Raw genomic sequence first — 24416 nt, forward strand, 5'->3', positions numbered from 1 at the left:
CACTCCCTCATAAGTGCACATCTCTAGAGAAATAAATTATATGTGTCTTGCTCTCTTGTAGACTAACCAAATACATTCTTTTTTTGAAGATGGGTGGAGCAGGACCCTAAGGAAATTCTGCATTCTGTCTATGAGTGTATAGAGAAAACGTGTGAGAAACTTGGACAGCTCAATATTGATATTTCCAACATAAAAGGTATTTTTCATATTTTACTCTATATATGATTATCTCAATTAAATTCATTCATCCAGCACATACTTGAGTGCCCATGCAGTGGCAAGCATTTCTTTGAGAACTGAGGATACAACAATAAACAGGAAGATTAGGTCCCTGTTCTCATGAAGCTTTTATTTTGGTGGGAGTGAGACCAACAGTAAGAGTAGATAAGTACCAGCTAATTTCAGATGCAGATAAGTTCCATACAGAAAGAAGTAAAACCCAGTGATATGCTAGAGTGTGCACAGAGAGGCTTCCTTTAGATTGGAAGGCCAGAGAGGTCCTGTCTGAGGAGGTGACACTTTTGCTGCGGTGTCAAAGGCCAAAAGGGGCCAGCCATGCAAATATCTGGGGGGAAAATGTTAGAGGAAAAGAAAGCAACACGTGCAAAGGGCCTGAGGTGGGAATAATTTTGGCCCATTCCTGGATCAGAAAGAAGGCCAGCATGTCAAAAATACAGTGGAAGAAGGGTGACAGGTGAGGTTGGGTGGGTAAGGGGTTTCAGAAGGAACTGAAATCTGAGAAGTGGACGGGGCCTTGTCGGCTACAGTTAGGAGTTTGGATGTTATTCTTAGTATCACACGGAGCCATGAGAAGACTTTAAGCAAGGCCATAGGGGATGACAGGATCTGACTTGCAGTTTAAAAACAACTTCCTGACTGCTGTACGGAACACTGTGGAGAGTGAACAGTAAAGGCGTAAGTGTAGACACAAGGAGACCAGTGTGGAGGCCGCCGTGGAAGTCCTGAGAGAGAGGACGATGACTTGATTGACAGTGGTAGCAGTGGAGGTGGGGAGAAAGGGCCAGAACTTGCTGATGGATTGGATGTCAGGGTAGCAGAGAGAGTAGTGGGGTGGGGGAAAGAGATGGGTCACAGATGAGGCTTGGGGTTTTTGCTGGAGCTCCTGGATGGATAGGGATACCCTTTACTGGGGAGAGAAAGACTAGAATAAGGAACAGCTTGGGGAGGGGGGAGGTTGTTTGAAATCAAAGCACTTCACTTTTGAAATCTCCCTTAAATAATTGTCTGAGAGTGTTAGGTTATTACAAGTATCTCCCTTATAATTCCTAGTAGTTTTAATAGAATATCTACCTGAGTTTGGCTTTGCATCATTCGTAAGGGAGAAAAAAAATAACCCAGTCATCTAAAATTGATAAGCTACTAGTGTAAAGGGTGGAAGCATAATGCGGTAATTGCCATCTCCTTAGAGTTTAAATTTTTCAAGCTCACCATTCAAGGGCTACTTTTTTTTTCCTTTCTTAGGTAGTTTGACTCTAGATACGGGGAACCATCAGTTGGTGGTGGTGGTTCCTTAATTCATGTCATCTTGGCTCTGAAATTTACCAGCACTCCTGAGTTGAAACATTGATTTTTTTTCAGACTTTCCCTTATTTGTATAAATAAAACTCACTTTAAAAAAGGCTAAGTATAATCAAAACCAGTCATTCAGCAAACTCAGAGTGCCTACGATGTGCTAGGTGTGCTAGGGAAACAGTGGAGCACAAATAGGGTCGTGCCGCTGTCCAATGGGGGAAACATGTTAATCCAATCACAGATTAATGGAAAAATGTAACAGTGACATTTCCGTTACTGCAGATTTTTACAAGAAATACCCATGTACGATTTGATATTTTGTTAACAGTTTTTTAATATCCTACCTTCATTTTATCCCTACATCTAAGTGAAGTACTTCAAACTTCTTTTACAGTTGCATTCACCAAGTTTTAGATGAGTCCTCTGTCAAAGTGATTGTTGGTCAGTTTCCTTGAACTGTCCTCAAAGCTTTCATGGTCTACACAGTGTAAACATGTAAGAGGCATTCAGTAGCACACTCTGTTGTCGAAATATCCATTACCAGTGATGTAAATAATCTAGGTGGCGGAATGCCATGTTCACGATGTAGATTCCAGAGCCATTGGCCATGATTTTGACCTCATTCTACCTCCCTTTCAGGTGAGGTAGGCTGCGGCATGTTGGCCTTCTAGACCCACTCAGGCGGCATTCTTTTTTCTCTTGTTTTTGTGGTGGTCGTGAAGATGACACATAACCCCAGTGCAGGTCACTTGTCTTCCACTTGCACTGTCTGTAAGAATACTGAGCACACAGCTCTCTGCTCTACGCTCCTCTGTGTCTGGCCAGTGTGAAACCCGTACCTGAACCAAAGTGACCCAGCACTTCCTTCTCAACAACTACCAGCCTATGGCCAAGGAAGAGAACGTTTCACAAGCCCCTCCATACCAGGCCAGTTGTGTTAAAAAATTTTTTTCCCAGGTAATTTATTGAACTGGCACTTTCAAGGGCCAAGCTTTTGCTTGCCTATATAGAGCTCTAGGTCACAGAACCCTAATGCTGTAAAGGATCTTCCATCACTTAGACCTAGCTGCAAATGAGAGAACAGGGACCCTTTGCAGGTCGTGTAGCTATTTAGTGGTGGTATAACTTGAAAGCACAACTGCCCTGTCTCCTGGTCCAGTGCTTTCTTTCCTGAGCCACACTGATAATAACCTCAAAAACCACTTGAGTTTTTGGTTCCAAAGTGGCAAAGAAATGAGTTTTTTCCAGCTAAAGGGTGATTCATTTATCATCTTACCTGGTAATCATTGAGTTCATCATAGCTGGTTGTATTTCTTTGGCAAACTCCAGTTTCATTGGTTTTAGTTGTCCTCATCTGCCAAAGTTTGTTGATTTCAGGTCCCTATAAACAATGTCTCCATAATTAAAGTTCACTTTCCAGTTTAACAGCTCACTTGAGCCCTAGACAAGTAAATAGGCTGCTTCTTTCCATCTTGGCTTAGAGAGCTGGGCCGCTCTGTTTGCCTGTCACTGGACTGAAGGAAATACAAACTATAAAGAGATACAATACCACATAGTCTCATTCATCCTCCCTCAAGAGATCCAAGCAAAATACAACATACACTGTTACAAAGTTGAGAACATCAAGTCCTCAGCGATTAGGTTAGATAGTAGTTCTCACACCCTTAGAGGACAGGGAAGCCCGCACACCCACTGCCTCGCCCTAGCCAACACATCCACCCACCTTTCCTTCGCCTCTGAGACTCGGCCTCTCAGAAAGGCACTCTTTGTCCTAAAGGGCTTCCCAGCAATGGCCATACCTCCCTTGCAAGTGGTATAACTTGCCACAGGCACACGTCTGCCAGACATGGAAGCTTTCTACCTCTTCCCAATGGCGCTTTTAGTAGCCCCAGAGCCTTCCTCTGGGGCTCATATTGTTTTGCTATGTGCGTTTATTGGGTTGTTGTTGTTGTTTTCTCTAGAAATGTGTTCCAATTAGAAATTACAATTTTATTTTTAAATAAGGGTGCATGTCATCTATAATTCCACCAAGGCAACAATGATAACGTTCTGGAGTATTTCCAAAGGCTTTTTTCGAAGTAAATTTTCTTAACTGCGATTATAACTTTTCACAGGCAATATTAAGCAAAATTTAACCAGATTTTGAATATAGCATTTAACTAGTTAATTGTACTAGTGACACTCAGTTTTGAGGAAAAAAAATCCCCTGAAAAAGAATATATGGATGAAGCATGGACCTGCTAGATACGAGAGTAATGTGTTAGGTTTTATATTGTCCAGTGATTTTAGTATCTCTAGCTAAAAGACTTGCACGTCACATTCATTTGCTCTTATGGTAGGTGAACTAGGGTGGAGGATTATAAAACCTAAACATGTTATTCTGAAAAAGAAGGAATTAAAATTAGGAACTATTAAGAGAAGCACATGTGCTGGGATTAGCAGTCAGAAAAGTTTTCTTTAAGAAACATAGAAAAACATAGAGGATTTTAGGGTAAAAATGCAAAGAAATTAGCACAATTAGAAGTTCAGAAGTTCAGAGGCAATGCATAAGGCCTGTGTCGGGAGAAACTGGTACTAGACTTGTTTGTGGCTGGAAGAGAATCCTGAGAAGCTGGTTCACTGGACTTCGATTGTTTGCAAGAAAAGCAATTTTGCTTGGCATGAAGGAACCAAATTAAGATAGAGGGGAAAGAAGAAGCGGTTAGAGTGAAACCCGTGACTAATGAATCAGATCCAAGTAGCTCTAGATAATGTTCTGAATACCAGTTAGAATGAGCCAATAAAGAAAGGTAGCGTGAAGGGCATAGAATAGAAACTCCAGGCTTGGAACTTCCCCGGTGGCGCAGGGGTTAAGAATCCGCCTGCCAATGCAGGGGACACGGGTTCGAGTCCTGGTCTGGGAAGATCCCACATGCCGCGGAGCAACTAAGCCCGCGAGCCACAACTACTGAGCCCACATGCCAGAACTACTGAAGCCCGTGCGCCTAGAGCCCGTGCTCCGCAACAAGAGAAACCACCGCAATGAGAAGCCCGCACACCTCAACGAAGAGTAACCCCCGCTCGCCGCAACTAGAGAAAGCCTGCGGGCAGCAGCAAAGACCCAACGCAGCCAAAAATAAATAAATAAAATAAATAAATTTATGTATAAAAAAAAGAAACTCCAGGATTGCAACTAAGGAAGCAGCCAGCTAGTTAATGGGAAATTAATGCAGTGGGGAAGAATAGGAGAGTTTAGTAGACCATGAATTCATTGTGAGCCCTCATTGTAAAGTTGTCACATATCACGTTCACAATACTCCACCTTAACAACCATTGCCAAGGTCCCGCCGAGGTCTCTGGCCTCTGCTGTGCCCACAGTGCTGCTGCGGAATTCCTTTATGTGTCCCACTTAGCTCAGTCCCATTCTTTGCAACTGGTACTCCAGTCTCTGTGTAACAATGATGACAATGAATGGCAGCAATAAGTGACATTTATGGAGTGGCTACTATGTCCCAGGCACTGTTTTAATATGCATTAACTTAGGTTTTCCTTTTTGTAACCCTGTAAGATGGGAACTTTTATCATCTCCATTTCGCAGAAGATAAAACTGAGACCCAGGATCATGCTGCTAGGAAGCAGAAGAGTTGGAATTTGAACCCCAGCAGTCTGGCTTCAGAGCCTGAGCTCTACTGAATAGCACCCAAGCTTCACAGTCCCTGTTTTCACAGATAACCTTGCGCTCTACTTCACAGAGAAAGTTGAGGCTCTGGGGTCTAAATTCCTCAACTTCCTGTCCCAGTACTTAATGTCTGGATGTCTTGCCCCCTTCCCTCCATCACAAGGGAAGCAATAGCCTTCCGCCCTGCTGAGGCTCCTCCCTCCACCTGTGTATTAATCCCATCCCCTCCTGTCACTACAACAATCAGGACCGTGTCCCATTCATTTCCAGACCCCTTTCCCCCCACATTCTCCTTTCTCTTCCTTTATTCCTACAGACCTTTTGGCCTTCTATTTTTTAAAAAACACCCTCAAATCTCATCCTTTTACCCTATGCCTCTAGGTTTCCTGGTAGTAGAATCTCATTCATCTTTATACCTCTAGAAAAGGTGTTAAATAAAGTAAGTATATTTGCATTGGATAAAGATTATTTAGAACAAGGGAGCTGCTGGTCCCCTTCAGCTCTCTGTTGGTCAGAACATTCCTAGTATGTCTTATTCTGGGTGTACAGCTTGAGTAATTTGGACAGTTAGTTGCATGTTCCTAGGAGAGGTGGTGAAGGGACTTTAAACCATGCCCTATGGAGGTGGGGCAGTGGAAGGAAGTTGGGCTGTTTAGCCTAGACAGGGGAAGAGAAACCTGGAGGGACAGAATAGCTGCTTCAAGTGTGAAAGACTGACATGTGGAAGAAGGATTCACCTTATTCTTTGTATCTCCAAAGAATGTAACAAAGATCTATAGGTGGAAGCGATGAGGAAACGAATTCTTTTTAAATAGCAAAGCTGTACAGTAGAGATTTGTTTGCCTGGAGAGAGGTAGTGAGTATCTTGTCACTAGAAGTGCTGTCTGAATGGTCACGTAACAGGCAATTCCAGAGATTTGAGCATAAGGTGGGTTGATTATATAGCCTTTAAGGTCTGTCCTAATCTTAAATTGTGGAAAAGCTCCATCCTTTAGCCCAGTGTGTGCAACTCTGCACAGGAGAATCACCTGGGGAGTATTAAGAAAAAATACCAATGCTCAGATGCTACCCCAGGTTAGTTAAATCAGAAGATTTGGGTCAGGGCCTGGGCACCGGTATTTTTTAAAAGCTCTGCAGTTGATTCTAATGTACAACCAAGTCTGAGAACCTCCAATTTAGCTGAATCAAGCCGAACTGAGTAAGATGGTATGGAAGAGTGTTTTACTTATAGTAACTTACTGTAACTATAGCCCTTGAGTTGTATATAGGTTAGTATAATGTAATTGCCATCACATACTGTACTTATGCCTGATTCAAACTCTATGTCTTTTGTTTGTTTGTTTTTTTGGTTGCGCTGGGTCTTAGTTGCGGCTCACGGGCTCCTTAGTTGTGGCTCGCCAGCTCCTTAGTTGTGGCACATGGGCTCCATAGTTGTGGCATGCGAACTCTTAGCTGTGGCATGCATGTGGGATCTAGTTCCCTGACCAGGGATCGAACCCAGATCCCCAGCATTGGGAGCGTGGCGTCTTAGCCACTCTGCCACCAGGGGGGTCCCTCAAACTCTATGTCTTGTAACATATTATTAAAATACATGAAGAAAACTGAATTTCTAACTAAGCATAATATGAGTTTGCCCAGCATGAAGGATTTTATCTGTGACTATTTTCTCAAAATACAGGCATGTGTGCACACACACACACGGAGGGAAATTTCTTGTGGCAGTTAGTAAATAAACGAATGAGGTTATTGTTGGTCTCCACAGCATGATAAATTGGGTATCGTAAAGTTGGGAAGTTATTGCATTCCCTATTTATAAGGCAACCTGCGAGTCTTTTATTTGGCTATTGATCTGGGTCCATGTTATGGTGTGCTGGTAGTGAAGCAGGAAGAAGTCTGTAGAAAGAAAAAGAAGTAGTTGACATTGGTGGTTTGCTTTTCCTGGGCCAGTCAAAGAAAATCAACTCAATACCACCACAGACGTTCCAAATGTTTTTCTTCAAATTTTTATGTTTAGTTGTGCCTGTAAAAAAAAAAAAAAGTGAGAACTTTCCTCAGATTTCTGCTTTTTTTTTTAATCTTTTCTGTTTAACTTTCTCTTTAAAGCTATTGGTGTCAGTAACCAGAGGGAAACCACTGTAGTCTGGGACAAGTTAACTGGAGAGCCTCTCTACAATGCTGTGGGTAAGCTCTTGTGCATGGATGTCAAACTCAAGGCCTTTCTCCACTTGCAGGAGTTGTCATACTAAAACATCTGGCTAACAAAGCATGTAGTCATGTTCCCTATAATCTCATGGGTTGGGCTGAAGAGTCCTCTAAGAAATGAGTTGTTATATATTTACCATTTTCAGATAGTTATTCCCAATTTGAATTAACTCTTTCCTATGCTTGCCCCTTCCTGATAATTTGCATTATACAAATGAGTCATTGTTGCCAGAACTTTTTATAATCCCTGCTGTTTCTGACACCTGAAAGGGATCTCACCTCCTCCTCCCCTCAAAAATCAAGATTACAGATGTCCCCATTCCCTTCTCTACCTTTCCATAAAGTACTTGTATACTTGTTCTTCCCATCTAGAAATTTGAATCGACTCTGTTGAGCTTATGAAAATAAAATGTCAGAATTTTAGCTCCTCCTGCTACAAACTTGGCGATTTCAGCAGGGGTTCAAAAGCTCAATCTCAAATATACCACCATTAGATATCACATCTTATTAAATGTAAATAACCATGGGTATATTTTAGCCTCACTCTTAGTAGCACATGACAGTTGAGCACTGAATGACACTGTCACTTGCTAAAAGGAAAGTTTTGTTCTAAATATACAGTCGCTAAAAGGCGTTATTCTGTCACAAATAGCAAAGCACGATTTTTTAGTCAATAAAGTAACAGGTTGTGGGTTGGACAGTGGAGGCAGAAGTTGTCAGAGATGGGATGATTTATAGAGTGAGCTCTTTTTACTTTACAGTTACTTTAGTATTGATTGGAAAAAAGTGATATTCAAGCAGAAAATATACTAACAAGGTGCCTTGTAAGAGTAGTGTGAATTCCTTTGGAAATAATCTTTATAAAAAATGAAGGTCTTTAATGTTATTGTGTTATAAGAAAGCATTTAGTATGTCTTCTGTATCTGTGATTAAAAATTCAAGAGGCAAAAAAGGTTAAAGAATTGCAACCAAAGGTTCTCTTACACAAAAGTACCTCTTTTAAAGCTTTATTTTGTTCTCATTCTCATGAGCAGCCCATTTTGAATATAAGCAGGGTATTACAATTTTAATGGCTAGTATCTAGGAGAGTATTCTTTCACAGACCAATGTTAGCCAACTTCTTATACTAGTTAAGGTTTTACTTTTTGTTTTCCCCCTCGTGAAAGGAAGGGCCTACTCACAGGAACCAGAAAGTTCCTGTTAAACTCTAAACTTGGAATTGTAAAAATGCAGCTTTGGACTTTGAGTTATCATTTTAAAATAATACAACTAGGTTAGCTGAAGTTATGCATAAGTGAAGGATGTCAGTAAATATTTTACTAGAAAAACTTTTTGAGATGTGCTTATTTACTCATTCCTTTTTCTTCTACACTTTTTAGTTTTCTATTTAAAAAATATCAGGCATTCAAAACAGAATGACTGAAAACCAAAAGAAACAACTGACATTAGAAGCAGACCAATAAGAAATCCTGATACTAGAGTTATCAGATTTTAAAATAACCATCATCTACATGTTCAAGGAATTCATTGAGATGAGTGATAATCTTAGCAAAGAAATGGAAATTTAAAGATCGAAATTCTAGGACTGTATTAAACTCAGTTGATGAGTTTTACATCGTATTAGACACAGCTGAGTTAGGGAACTGGAAGGGAGATCAGAAGTAAATATCTAGACCAAAGCACAGAGAGACAAAGGTTTAGAAAATACAGAAAAGAATCTAAGAGAAATATGGGGTAAGGTAAGAAGGTCCAACATATTTGTAATTGGAGACCCAAAAGAAAAGGAAAGAGAGATAGATGATAAAAGTTTTTCAAAACTGTTGAAAGATATCACGCTACAAATTCAAGAAGCGCTATGATTCCCCAGGCAAGATAAATACACATAAAGCCGTATACAAACATATGCTGAGACCTGAAGGTAAAAAGAAGGATTTTAAAGTAGCCAGAGGATATGACCTTCAAGAGACCAACACTAAAACTTTCAGCTGATTTCTCAAAGAAACAGAGTACAATGGAACGAAATCTTTAAAGTGCTAAAAGACAATAACGTGAACCTAGAATTCTATATTTAGTGAAAATATCCTTAAGAAATGAAGGTGAAATGTAAAGGCAAAGACAAACAGGGACTTATAGGAATCATTACAAGCAAACCCCGACTAAAAGAAAAACTAAATGGCGGAAGAGTAAGACATGGAGATCAACTTCCTCCCCACAGATACACCAGAAATACATCTACATGTGGAACAACTCCTACAGAACACCTACTGAACGCTGGCAGAAGACCTCAGACCTCCCAAAAGGCAAGAAAGTCCCCACGTACCTGGGTAGGGCAAAAGAAAAAAAGAAAAAACACAGACAAAAGAATAAGGACGGGACCTGCACCAGTGGGAGGGAGCTGTGAAGGAGGAAAGGTTTCCACACACTGGGAAGCCCCTTCACGGGTGGAGACTGCGGGTGGCGGAGGGGGAAAGCTTCGGAGCCGCGGAGGAGATGACAGCAACAGGGGTGCGGAGGGCAAAGCGGGGAGAGATCCCCGCACAGAGGATCGGTGCTGACCGGCACTCACCAGCCCGAGAGGGTTGTCTGCTCACCCGCCAGGGCGGGCGGGGCTGGGAGCTGAGTCTCGGGCTTCGGTCGGAGCGCAGGGAGAGGACTGGGGTTGGCAGCATGAACACAGCCTGCAGGGGGTTAGTGCACCACGGCTAGCCGGGAGGGAGTCCGGGGAAAAGTCTGGACCTGCCGAAGAGGCAAGAGACTTTTTCTTCCCTCTTTGTTTCCTGGTGCGTGAGGAGAGGGGATTAAGAGCGCCACTTAAAGGAGCTCCAGAGATGGGTGCAAGCCACGGCTAACAGCGCACACCCCAGAGACGAACATGAGACGCTAAGGCTGCTGCTGCTGCCACCAAGAAGCCTGTGTGCGAGCACAGGTCACTATCCACACCCCCTTTCCAGGGAGCCTGTGCAGACCGCCACTGCCAGGGTCCCGGGATCCAGGGACAACTTCCCTGGGAGAATGCACAGCGCACCTCAAGCCGGTGCAGCATCACGCTGGCCTCTGCTGCCGCAGGCTCGCCCCGCACTCCGTACCCCTCCCTCCCCCCGGCCTGAGTGAAACAGAGTCCCCGAAGCAGCTGCTCCTTTAACCCCGTCCTGTCTGAGCGACCCTCCCGTGACCTACACGCAGAGGCGGGGCCAAATCCAAAGCTGAGCTCTGGGAGCTGTGAGAAGAAGAGAAAGGGAAATCTCTCCCAGCAGCCTCAGAAGCAGCGGATTAAAGCTCCACAGTCAACTTGTCGTACCCTGCATCTGTGGAATACATGAATAGGCAACGAATCATCCCAAGTTGAGGAGGTGGACTTTGAGAGCAAGATTTATGATTTTTTCCTCTTTTCCTCTTTTTGTCAGTGTGTATGTGTATGCTTCTGTGTGAGATTTTGTCTGTATAGCTGTGCTTCCACCATGTGTCCTAGGGTTTTATCTGTCCGTTTTTTTTCTTTAAAAATTTTTTTTCTTAATAATTATTTTTTGTTTTCATAACTTTATTTTATTTTATCTTACTTTATCTTCTTTATTTCTTTCTTTCCTTCCTTCCCTCCTTCCTTCCTTCCTTCCTCCCTCCCTCCTTTCTTTCTTTCTTTTCTTTCTTTCTTTCTTTCTTTCTTTCTTTCTTCTTTCTTTCTTTCTTCTTTTCTTTCTTTCTTTCCTTCCTTCCTTCCTTCCTTCCTTCCTTCCTTCCTTCCTTCCTTCCTTTTTCTCCCTTTTATTCTGAGCCGTGTGGATGAAAGGCCCTCGGTGCTGCAGCCAAGAGTCAGTGCTGTGCCTCTGAGGTGGGAGAGCCAACTTCAGGACACTGGTCCACAAGAGACCTCCCAGCTCCACATAATATCAAATGGTGAAAATCTCCCAGAGATCTCCATCTCAACACCAGCACCCAGCTTCACTCAACGACCAGCAAGCTACAGTGCTGGACACCCTATGCCAAACAACTAGCAAGACAGAAACACAACCCCACCCATTAGCAGAGAGGCTGCCTAAAATCATAGTAAGTCCACAGACACCCCAAAACACACCACCAGACGTGGACCTGCCCACCAGAAAGACAGGATCCAGCGTGATCCACCAGAACACAGGCACTAGTCCCCTCCACCAGGAAGCCTACACAACCCACTGAACCAACCTTAGCCACTGCGGACAGCCATCAAAAACAATGGGAACTACGAACCTGCAGCCTGCAAAAAGGAGACCCCAAACACAGTAAGATAAGCAGAATGAGAAGACAGAAAAACACACGGCAGATGAAGGAGCAAGATAAAAATGCACCAGACCTAACAAATGAAGAGGAAACAGGCAGTCTACCTGAAAAAGAATTCAGAATAATGATAGTAAAGATGCTCCAAAATCTTGGAAATAGAATAGACAAAGTGCAAGAAACATTTAACAAGGACCAAGAAGAACTAGAGATGAAACAAGCAATGATGAACAACACAATAAATGAAATGAAAATACTCTAGATGGGATCAATAGCAGAATAACTGAGGCAGAAGAACGGATAAGTGACCTGGAAGATAAAATAGTGGAAATAACTACTGCTGAGCAGAATAAAGAAAAAAGAGTGAAGAGAACTGAGGACAGTCTCAGAGACCACTGGGACAACATTAAACGCACCAACATTCGAATTATAGGGGTTCCAGAAGAAGAAGAGAAAAAGAAAGGGACTGAGAAAATATTTGAAGAGATTATAGTTGAAAACTTCCCTAAATGGGAAAAGAAATGGTTAATCAAGTCCAGGAAGCACAGAGAATCCCATACAGGCTAAATGCAAGGAGAAATACGCCAAGACATATATTAATCAAACTGTCAAAAATTAAATACAAAGAAAACATATTAAAAGCAGCAAGGGAAAAACAACAAATAACACACAAGGGAATCTCCAGGAGGTTAAGAGCTGATCTTTCAGCAGAAACTCTGCAAGCCAGAAGGAAGTGGCAGGACATACTTAAAGTGATGAAGGAGAAAAACCTACAACCAAGATTACTCTATCCAGCAAGGATCTCGTTCAGATTTGATGGAGAAGTTAAAACGTTTACAAACAAGCAAAAGCTGAGAGAGTTCACCAAACCAGCTTTACAACAAATGCTAAAGGAACTTCTCTAGGCAAGAAACACAAGAGAAGGAAAAGACCTACAATAAAGAACCCAAAACAATTAAGAAAATGGGAATAGGAACATATATATCGATAATTACCTTAAATGTAAATGGACTAAATGCTCCCACCAAAAGACACAGATTGGTTGAATGAATACAAAAACAAGACCCATATATATGCTGTCTACAAGAGACCCACTTCAGACCTAGAGACACATACAGACTGAAAGTAAGGGGATGGAAAAAGATATTCCATGCAAATGGAAACCAAAAGAAAGCTGGAGTAGCAATTCTCATATCAGACAAAATAGACTTTAAAATAAAGACTATTAGAAGAGACAAAGAAGGACACTACATAATGATCAAGGGATCAATCCAAGAAGAAGGTATAACAATTGTAAATATTTATGCACCCAACATAGGAGCACCTCAATACATAAGGCAAATACTAACAGCCATAAAAGGGGAAATCGACAGTAACACAATCATAGTAGGGGACTTTAACACCCCACTTTCACCAATGGACAGATCATCCAAAATGAAAATAAGGAAACACAAGCTTTAAATGATACATTAAACAAGATGGACTTAATTGATATTTATAGGACATTCCATCCAAAAACAACCGAATACACATTTTTCTCAAGTGCTCATGGAACATTCTCTAGGGTAGATCATATCTTGGGTCACAAATCAAGCCTTGGTAAATTTAAGAAAATTGAAATTGTATCAAGTATCTTTTCCGACCACAACGCTATGAGACTAGATATCAATTACAGGAAAAGATCTGTAAAAAATACAAACACAAGGAGGCTAAACAATACACTACTTAATACCTAGAAACAAATGACAATGAAAACACGACGACCCAAAACCTATGGGTTGCAGCAAAAGCAGTTCTAAGAGGGAAGTTTATAGCAATACAATCCTACCTTAAGAAACAGGAAACATCTCGAATAAACAACCTAACCTTGCACCTAAAGCAATTAGAGAAAGAAGAACTAAAAAAACCAAAAGTTAGCAGAGGGAAAGAAATCATAAAAATCAGATCAGAAATAAATGAAAAAGAAATGAAGGAAACAATAGCAAAGATCAATAAAACTAAAATGTGATCCTTTGAGAAGATAAACAAAATTGATAAACCATTAGCCAGACTCATCAAGAAAAAAAGGGAGAAGACTCAAATCAATAGAATTAGAAATGACAAAGGAGAAGTAACAACTGACACTGCAGAAATACAAAAGGTCCTGAGAGATTACTACAAGCAACTCTATGCCAATAAAATGGACAACCTGGAAGAAATGGACAAATTCTTAGAAATGCACAACCTGCCAAGACTGAATCAGGAAGAAATAGAAAATATGAACAGACCAATCACAAGCACTGAAATTGAAACTGTGATTAAAAATCTTCCAACAAACAAAAGCCCAGGACCAGATGGCTTCACAGGCGAATTGTATCAAACATTTAGAGAAGAGCTAACGCCTATCCTTCTCAAACTCTTCCAAAATATAGCAGAGGGAGGAACACCCCCAAACTCATTCTACGAGGCTACCATCACCCTGATACCAAAACCAGACAAGGATGTCACAAAGAAAGAAAACTACAGGCCAGTATCACTGATGAACACAGATGCAAAAATTCTCAACAAAATACTAGCAAACAGAATCCAACAGCACATTTAACGGATCATACACCATGATCAAGTGGGGTTTATTCCAGGAATGCAAGGATTCTTCAATATACGCAAATCAATCAGTGTGATACGCCATATTAACAAACTGAAGGAGAAAAACCATATGGTCATCTCAATAGATGCAGAGAAAGCTTTTGACAAAATTCAACACCCATTTATGATAAAAACCCTGCAGAAAGTAGGCACAGAGAGAACTTTCCTCAACATAATAAAGGCCATATATGAGAAACCCACTGCCAACATCGTCCTCCATGGTGAAAAACTGAAAGCATTTCCACTAAGATCAGGAACACGACAAAGTTGCCCACTCTCACCACTCTTTTTTTTATGTTTTTGTTTGTTTGTTTGTTTTTGTTTTTACTTGTGGTACGCGGGCCTCTCACTGCTGCGGCCTCTCCCGTTGTGGAGCACAGGCTCCGGACACGCAGGCCCAACGGCCATGGCCCACGGGCCCAGCTGCTCCGCGGCATGTGGGATCCTCCCGGACCGGGGCACGAACCTGCGTCCCCTGCATCGGCAGGCGGACTCTCAACCACTGCGCCACCAGGGAAACCCATCACTCTTATTCAACATAGTTTTGGAAGTTTTAGCCACAGCAATCAGGGAAGAAAGGGAAATAAAAGGAATCCAAATCGGAAAAGAAGAAGTAAAGCTGTCACTGTTTGCAGTTGACGTGATACTATACACAGAGAATCCTAAAGATGCTACCAGAAAGCTACTAGGTCTAATCAATGAATTTGGTAAAGTAGCAGGATACAAAATAAATGCACAGAAATCTCCGGCATACCTATACACTAATGATGAAAAATCTGAAAGTGAAATCAAGAAAACACTCCCATTTACCATTGCAATAAAAAGAATAAAATATCTAGGAATAAACCTACCTAAGGAGATAAAAGACCTGTATGCAGAAAATTATAAGACACTGATGAAAGAAATTAAAGATGATACAAATAGATGGAGAGATATTCCATGTTCTTGGATTGGAAGAATCAACATTGTGAAAATGACTCTACTACCCAAAGCAATGTACAGATTCAATGCAATCCCTATCAAACTACCACTGGCATTTTTCACAGAAGTGGAACAAAAAATTTCACAATTTGTATGGAAACAAAAGACCCCGAAGAGCCATTGCAATCTTGAGAACGAAAAACGGAGCTGGAGCAATCAGGCTCCCTGACTTCAGACTATACTATGAAGCTACAGTAATCAAGACAGTATGGTACTGGCACAAAAACAGAAATGTAGATCAATGGAACAGCATAGAAAGCCCAGAGATAAACTCACACACATATGGTCACCTTATCTTTGATAAAGGAGGCAGGAATGTATGGTAGAGAAAGGACAGCCTCTTCAATAAGTGGTGCTGGGAAAACTGGACAGGTACATGTAAAAGTATGAGATTAGATCACTCCCTAACACCATACACAAAAATAAGCTCAAAATGGATTAAAGACCTAAATGTAAGGCCAGAAAGTATCAAACTCTTAGAGGAAAACATAGGCAGAACACTCTATGACATAAATCACAGCAAGATCCTTTTTGACCCACCTCCTAGAGAAATGGAAATAAAAACAAAAATAAACAAATTGGACCTAATGAAACTTCAAAGCTTTTGCACAGCAAAGGAAACCATAAACAAGACCAAAAGACAACCCTCAGAATGGGAGAAAATATTTGCAAATGAAGCAACTGACAAAGGATTAATTTTCAAAATTTACAAGCAGCTCATGCAGCTCAATATCAAAAAAACAAACAACCCAATCCAAAAATGGGCAGAAGACCTAAATAGACATTTCTCCAAAGAAGATATACAGACTGCCAACAAACACATGAAAGAATGCTCAACATCATTAATCATTAGAGAAATGCAAATCAAAACTCCAATGAGATATCATCTCACACCTGTCAGAATGGCCATCATCAAAAAACCTAGAAACAGTAAATGCTGGAGAGGGTGTGGAGAAAAGGGAACACTCTTGCACTGCTGGTGGGAATGTGAATTGGTACAGCCACTATGGAGAACGGTATGGAGGTTCCTTAAAAAACTACAAATAGAACTACCATATGACCCAGCAATGCCACTACTGGGCATATACCCTGAGAAAACCATAATTCAAAAAGAGTCATGTACCAAAATGTTCATTGCAGCTCTATTTACAATAGCCCGGAGATGGAAACAACCTAAGTGTCCATCATCGGATGAATGGATAAAGAAGATGTGGCACATATATACAATGGAATATTACTCAGCCATAAAAAGAAACGAACTTGAGCTATTTGTAATGAGGTGGATGGACCTGGAGTCTGTCATACAGAGTGAAGTAAGTCAGAAAGAGAGAGACAGGTACTGTATGCTAACACATAAATATCGAATTTAAGAAAAGAAAATGTCATGAAGAACCTAGGGGCAAGATGGTAATAAAGACGGAGACCTATTAGAGAATGGACTTGAGGATATGGGGAGGGGAAGGGTAAGCTGTGACCAAGTGAGAGAGAGGCATGGACATATATACACTACCAAATGTAAAATAGCTAGCTAGTGTGAGGTAGCCACATAGCACAGGGAGATCAGCTCGGTGCTTTGTGACCACCTGGAGGGGTGGGATAGGGACGGTGGGAGGGAGGGAGATGCAGGAGGGAGGAGATATGGGAACATATGTGTATGTATAATTGATTCACTGTTATAAAGCAGAAACTGACACACCATTGTAAAGCAATTATACTCCAATAAAGATGTAAAAAATAAATAAATAAATAATGTTTTTCTGGGAGAAGGAAAAAATGTTCTCAGGTGGAAATTTGGCAATGCAGGAAGGAATGCAGAGGCCTAGATAATAAATCTAGGTAATAGATTTAAATCTATTTAAATCTAAATAGATTTAAATCTAGATAATAAATCTAGTAAATATGTAGGTCAGTCTAAATGAATTTTGACTGTATAAAGAAATAATGTATTGTGATATTCAAAATATATTAAAATTTTAAGTATTACATGGCAACAGTAGTACATGAAAGGAATTTGGGATAGATGAGGTTAAAGTGTCTTGTGGTCCCAGTATTGTCAAGGATGCATATTGTAATCTCTAGGGTAAGCAGTAAGAGAGTGAATAGTGTATAAGTCACAGGCTTTTAAAGGGGGAAAATGGAATGACTGTGAAAAAGAATGAAAGAAAAAGGAGTAGAAACAGGAAGGAAGGACAAATAGAAAGCATTTATATCCAGACATGTAAGTAATTATATTAAAAATGACAAGATTACTCTCTTCAGTAAAATCTAGCAAAGGAGTTAATTGAGACTGCTAATGAGCTAATGGGATTAGAGTGTAAGAATGGAGAGACAACTTTGCCAGACCTTTCAGAGGAAAGATGTAGCTGGTATGTTTGGAAATTGAATAGGGCATAAAGATGAGGGAAAAATAAAACAGGGCTGCAAGATTTTTAGCCTGAGAGAACAGAAGGAAATTAAGTAATACTGAAAGAGTACCAACGTGGGAGAAAAATGGCTTTCTTTCTTGGACAAGGTTAATATTGGACTTGCAATCAAAGCTCATTTCTGGACAGTTAGAATTTGTAGCTCTGTTGTAAAGAGGTTGTTCAAAATGTAGACTTAAAAGTTGCTAACTTAGATAGTCTCAGTTTATTACAGAAGAATTCACCATAGGAATGAAGGTAAAATTAATTGATTCAACAGAAGTTTAGGTACCTTTCTGTAGACAGGTTCTGTGATGACCCCTAGGCATATAGTGACAAACGAGGCAATCACCTTGCTTGCCTTTGTGACACAGAGGCTAGGGATAGGAATTTGGAGGCTAGACGAGGAAGGGGCATAGAAAAGGAGGACAGAAGAGTAATTAGCTGGGAAGAGAAGCCACTAAGTAATGACAAGGGTAGATTCCACCTCCAGTTTTATTCCATCTAGGAAAACACTAAGGTGTCATATCTCCGTGCAAGTTTTCAGTTGAGAATATCAACACAATAATAAATCTTTAGCAGCTTTATGTTAAAACAACACAAGGTGGGATTGATGGAAACAGAATCAGATTTTTACATATCTTTGTCTTTGAGCTTCTTTGTCTTTTTTCATATCAGAGTCTGTGGGTTTTCTCCTTTTACCCCCCCCTCTATGTTTTCTTCCTTCCTTGTCCCTCTCTCTTGTAAATCTCTGTCACTGAAGGCCTCTCCTGCTCCTCTTCATTCTTCTCTCTTTACTTAGTAAATTATATAACTGATGAGCAGCATTTGTTATAGACAAGCAAATGAGAGGGGCAGTCTACATTTTTTTAATTGCCTTTTGTGTCGCCATTTTTATGGCTCGGAGTCCTCGATAAGCAATCCACGCACCCCCAGTACAGTAACAGAGAGGAGAATTTCAAGGGCCTATTAGTGGACATGAAATAGGCTAGGTGAAGAAGTTGAAGACTGAGAAAGGCTATTTGTTCTTCCTCGCAATAAAGGTGTATTTGTTTACTGATATCTTTTATAATGGTATGCTTATGAGAGTAGAGGTGGCCTGTTTTAGAAGTTTCATATTGTTTTAAGAATTCATGTGTTAGTTCTGTGATAGGCGAGGTGAACACTGGTGTGGTATCTGAGGTATAGGCAAAATGCATCCCTGCTTCCCAGTCACTGTGCCATGATGCAGCCATTTACCATGATGGCCTCACAGGTGGATTGCAGCAGCTTTGTGGCCCTGGATCTGAATGAAGCAGGCCTTTGACTTCTCTCCCCTACCTTTAGTTTTCCTCATCCCTCTGGCACTTTTTTCTCTCCCTCTTAGCATTATCTTCATCACTATTTTCCAAAGGATTCCCTCCACCCCACTCTCCACCTTTTTCTAAGCCTTTTCCTTCCAAAACCAACTCTTTTTTAGTGGTCTACAGGCCTTGCTGTCTTCCAAGTAGTATTGAAAAGAAGGTTTGGGTTTACAAATGCACCATAGACTAAATTGATAAAGAAGCACAAAACTACACAGGTGGTTCACATGTTGAGTGGGGGAAGGCTTGAATCAATTGATATTTAGTGTGTTCATATTCACATTTCACTAATGTTACCGGTGAAACGTTCTGGCCTAACTAGGATGGCCCAGCTCTCTCCCCTCTTCTTGTCCAGGTTTCGTCACTCACTATTGAAGTTGATCGGTGTACATGGCAAGCCTAGTGCAATATGATCCTCATATCGGTAGCTTTCTGTAGAGCACAATTCATGATTTAATATAAAAATATTATTCGTAGTAGGGACTAATATCCAGCAAGGCAAGAGTCACTAATTTTGAGTGACTATGGTATACTTAGTATACTTTAGTACAGTATACTTTACTATACTAATGAGAACTTTAGTATACTAAAGAAAACCACCAACAAAATGTGTCTCTGAGTCGTTATTCCTTATTTAGATGGGATTGCAAACATTTTTTTTAAGATATTGGATTTAAAGTTCCCTATGACACATAACTCTTTATGCAGAGTATGGCAGTTTGAAACATTGGTTATCCTCTTTGCCTTTTTTTATTTTTACATGCTAGTTAACCCTGGGCCAGTGATTCAACCTGGTTAGTCATCTGTTGAGATCTGAAGGAACATTGAGCTCAATTCTTCTATCCCTCCTGGAACTGGGTTCTGTTTCAGAGTATCAGCATGAAAGAAAACCATAGATGGCAAACCACCTAAAACTCCTAAGCATGCTTGGCCTTAAACAACAAAGGTGTGGTTTTGTTTTTTATTGTTTTGCTATGGAAGGGAGCAGATTTTTTACTTTTGTAAAATCTAGAGTATTCAGCCCTATCACGATCCACTTATTTTTCATTTTGTCAAGTCTCTTATTACATGGTTCTTTGAATGCCTTACATCTCCTTCAATCCTGGATAAAGAAATACTGCCATATTTTGCAGTGATTGAATTCCTCAACTCTGGCCAGTTTAAATAAAAAGAAACTTAGAGTTCAAGTGTGAGGTATTTTTTCATGTTCTATTTAAGACTGACTTCATCCTGACTGTACCTATATCATAGAGATTTCATTCTGGATTCAGACTCTGCCTTTTCCATTTACTACCATTCTGTGCCTGTTGCCTCAACAGTTAAGCTGGAGAAAGTGAAAGTATGGGTCTCAAAAGCTTGAGGTGAAGATTAATGAGTTAATACATGTAGGACACTTAAAACAGTGCCTAGCAGACTATAAGCCTTCAGTAAGTGTTCAGAACATGGCCACTGTTCTGAATTAGATGATAGCCTTTTCAGTCCAGGAATGCCAGATGAAATGGCTGATTTATATACAACAGGTGTTCTTAGGGAAAATGCAGAGCTTACCTGGGGCCACACACACTCATGTCAGCCATTGGCATTTTGGCATTTATACACCTAAGAGCTGAAATAGGTTTCAGCCCCCAAAGTTTGACATGCATGTTTTAATTCACCCCCCTCCCCAACTCTCCATGTTTCTTTTGGCCCCACCTGATTTCTGGAAATGTCATCAGGTGAGGGACAGCCTCTTTCCCTTTGCAAATGACCTTACCCAGCTTAATTAATAGCTTAACTTTTGGCTAGTGGTAACACATAGCAATTAAATCTGGTTTACTAGATGTAATGTCTACTGTGGGCAAAACGACCCGATAACACTTTGTATAACTGTCAGCAGTCCTTGCTTAGGGTGTGTTCCAAAACCTGGAGCCTTACCTTCATCTCCCTTTCTGTCAGGCCAGTAGCGCCTCATAGCAAATCATCTGGAGGAGATGTATTATTTGCCTTTGCGTCTAGGCAACTGAAAATAATTTAGTTTATCTTTAGTGTGTTTGCTTATTTTTTTTTCCTTAGGTATATTTCCCTTCTATTGTTATGACTAACCAAAACTGATGCAAACTTCTAAATCATTCTAAAAATGATTTCTTCCTCTATGCTGTCACTACATCACTGAACTAACCTTGGTCCGTGGGCTTTGAGGCAACTGCATTTTTCTTCATTCTTAAAACTTTGTTTTCAGAACAAACTAAATCCACCAGACATACATTGGATGTGACTTTATTTAGTACAAATAAAAATTTCAGATCACCCAAGTTGGTTTTTTTTTTAACGTATTCACTTGGTGGTCTGAACCATTTAAATCCAGTTTATTTGGTCTAAGTAAGGGACATGTGTTCTAGAAACAGACTGTATGGTATTCTGGACTCTATTTTCCTTTTTCTGATGTTTTTCCGAATCACTTTGGAACTTAGCAATTCCCTGTTCCCTTTAGATATGCTGTTGCTTTTTGTAGAGATGAACTTCATCTCCTGCCACCCTACCAGGGAAGTGCTTTCCTGGAGCTGTGCCTTCCCAAAGCCACCCATTTATGTCTTTCTGCAGGTGACCCCAGCAGAGATTGCAGCACTGCTACAATGCTAATGCTCCTTAGCATTCCTTTCAGAAGTCCCTTAGGGATGCACTCTCTCACTGCATCACATAGCCTTTCAATTCAGTGGTTGGGTGAAAGTCAACCGAGCCACTTTCCTAACTAGGATGTAGATTTGTGACAAGGTAGGGAAGAGTCATCCTGAACAAGAAGCAGGTATTTACCTGGTCCTTGTCCAAACGGAAATGCTGTTGAACCAGAGACTCTGACTGGACTGCCTCTGTTCCCCCTTCCACTCCATGTCTCTTCCTTCTCTTTTTCTACGCTTAAATGTGTAGGAAAATGTTCATCCTGATGAACTTGCCCATGTGATCTACCATTTCCTAAATGGTCAGCAAGAAAACGCAAACCTTGAACCTGGCCATCTCTAGCATGAATTGCCATTATTTCTCCTAATGCTCCAGCTGCTCCAGTTTCTCCTGGCCCTTCAGATCCAGTTGCCGTTGTTCCCTCTGGCTCTTCAGTTCCAGCTGCTGGCGCTGCCTCAGGTATTGGTGCTCTGGCCCTTGCTCACTTCCCGGCCTTCCAACTCGGACACATTGGGGGAAATTGACTGCTGCTGCTGGATCTGATCTGGCCCTTCTTTTGATTGTTCTCAGAAATTATCTCCACGAGGGGCTTAGTCCTCCAGCTTGGGGTCTTCTCTTTGGCTTTTGGTCTCTTATTCTGCAAATGTAATTCTGCCATCTTAGCTTCTTTAATGAGTTGTCTAATTTGTTTTGTTCTTAATTCAGTTAATTTTGAGCATTTGTGAATTGCTTAGTAGTATACCGACCACTGACATTTTTCTCTTTGGCAGTTTTACTAATTCATCCCATGTATTCTAATTGCTTTAAACCCTTGGGTTATAAAAACAAAGTAAAAATTATGCCAGCCTTCTGTGATCATGGAATAATGGAAGGAGAGGGACTTTTGAGGCCATCTAGTCCAAACTGCCTTATTTTATATTCTGGAAACCCAGGCCACGAAGGGTAACGTGACTTGCTTGGGTCACATAGCTTGTTGGTGGCAAAGCCAGAAGATGTAGATTTCACCTCCAGTGTTTTGACTCCTTTTGGTGAGGGGTTCATTCTGCACATACCACTGTGGCTACTTGGAAGCTTTCAAGTGAGGAGTGTCGTGCCCAATTTCTTAAGTAGTCCTTGTCAAGGAGCAGTAGAATCACAGAGCCCCTGGAACTCAGAGAGCCACTTGATCATCAGTTTGTCTTTAGTTTTGTTTTTAAATTAATGATTGGAACAAATTCAGTATCCTAAAGAACATTCCCTTAAAAAAAGGTTCTCAAGCTGTAGTATAACACTGAATAACATAGGTAGAAAGACTCAGGCCTTCCTTGCCTGGACTTGCAGCCAGAATCCTACAATGTAGGGACCGGGATGTGTGATTTCAAAGTTTTCCAGTTGGTTCTGGTGTGCTTTCTGGATCAGAACCACTGATGTTGAGTCTTAAACCACTGCAGTGTTTCTTAAAGAGGAGGGGCATCTATTTAAAAGGTATATTTCTGGGCCCCCCTCCCCAGACCTACTAGCCAAGAATTTCTGGGAGTGGGGTTTATCTTTAATCTCCCTAGTGATTTTTATGTCCATTTAAATATCGAAAAATGCTGATCTGGAAGGTTTTGAGTCAGTAAACAAAAAGCCTAGAGCAGTGGTTTTCATGTCCCTTGGTAAGAAATAGATTTTACCTCATGATTCAACAAGCCAGCATAACTAAAACAGCGTTTCACAGGTCAATATTTATCCTACAGAGTCCAGTGAATGCTGGCATTTTCCATCCTAATGCATCTTAATTTCACTTTTGTAAAGTAGGTAATGGAAACTATTAATTCACTGATTTTTAAACCCCTAGCCCACTGTAGTTTCAAACACTTGAGGATTGAGATGTGCTGTTAATTCCACATGTCATAGGTTTAAAACTTTTCTCTCGACCTCCTCTACTTTTCCCAACTCCTCTGGTTAAGCCTTTAACACCTGCTAGGGTTGCTTGCCTATGAGGAAGGTCTACCTTTGTCACAGTCGCACAACACTGCCACTGTGTACAAAGCAGATTTCCCTTGTTCCCTGGACATGGGAGACCTTGCCAACTCCACAGCGCTGCTGCTAATGGCTGTATCAATCACAGGGCAAGTAATAGAAAACTGAACCCCAAGTAAGTGAAGTTATAAGGGGAAAAAAAGGAATTCTACAAGTAGCTTAGTTCAGGTGCTGTTTGATTCTCAAGTCAGACAGTATCGCCTGGATCCCCCGCAAGTCTATCTCTTCTGGGTTGGCTCCAGATGTGGCCGATTCAGCTCTCTATTCAAGAGGGCAGCAGGCCCAGCTACACACTCCCAAGCTGAGCTGAGAACAGGGACTCTTTCAGACTGAGCACAAATCTCAGTTGGGCTGATTTGACCACATCAGAGCACATCAGAGGCTGATTTGCTCCTCTCCTGAACCGCTCACTGGGGACACGATACTGGACCTGGGGGGTAGGGTTGAATCTCAGGCTGAGGATGAGGGAGAGTTGACTTCCTAAAGAGAATTAAAGATACAGCTCCCAGCAGCAAGAGGAATGGATGCTGGGCAGCAAATGCAGATGTCATTGCTAGGCTATGTATTTCCATGGTCTTCCTCTTTGTGTCCTGTTTCCTTGGTTATGATGAGCCTTGTTTTCTTAAAGTTTTCCCTACCTTTGGGAAGCAGCATAGTGTCCTGAAGCCCCTGATTTAATTCTTATGCAAAGTAACCACTGTCAAAATCAAGCACAGGCAAGCCCTCAAGGGAAATGATGCTTTAAGTAATTTAAAAGAATTGGTT

General features: G+C 41.1%; 1 protein-coding gene across 3 annotated transcripts in view; it reads left to right on the forward strand.

Annotated features, from left to right (window-relative positions):
- Window positions 1-24416, forward strand: part of GK (glycerol kinase) — a 78272-nt gene that overhangs the window by 13625 nt on the left and 40231 nt on the right. For all 3 annotated transcript variants that reach the window (XM_029240716.1, XM_029240715.1, XM_029240714.1), the window contains exons 3-4: window positions 90-196; window positions 7295-7372. In XM_029240716.1, coding sequence (XP_029096549.1) covers window positions 90-196; window positions 7295-7372 — 185 coding nt within the window. The remainder of the gene's footprint in view (window positions 1-89; window positions 197-7294; window positions 7373-24416) is intronic.

The sequence above is a fragment of the Monodon monoceros genome, unplaced genomic scaffold (assembly GCF_005190385.1).
Source record: "Monodon monoceros isolate NGI ecotype Baffin Bay Population unplaced genomic scaffold, NGI_Narwhal_1 Super_Scaffold_22, whole genome shotgun sequence".
Taxonomy (NCBI): Eukaryota; Metazoa; Chordata; class Mammalia; order Artiodactyla; family Monodontidae; genus Monodon; species Monodon monoceros.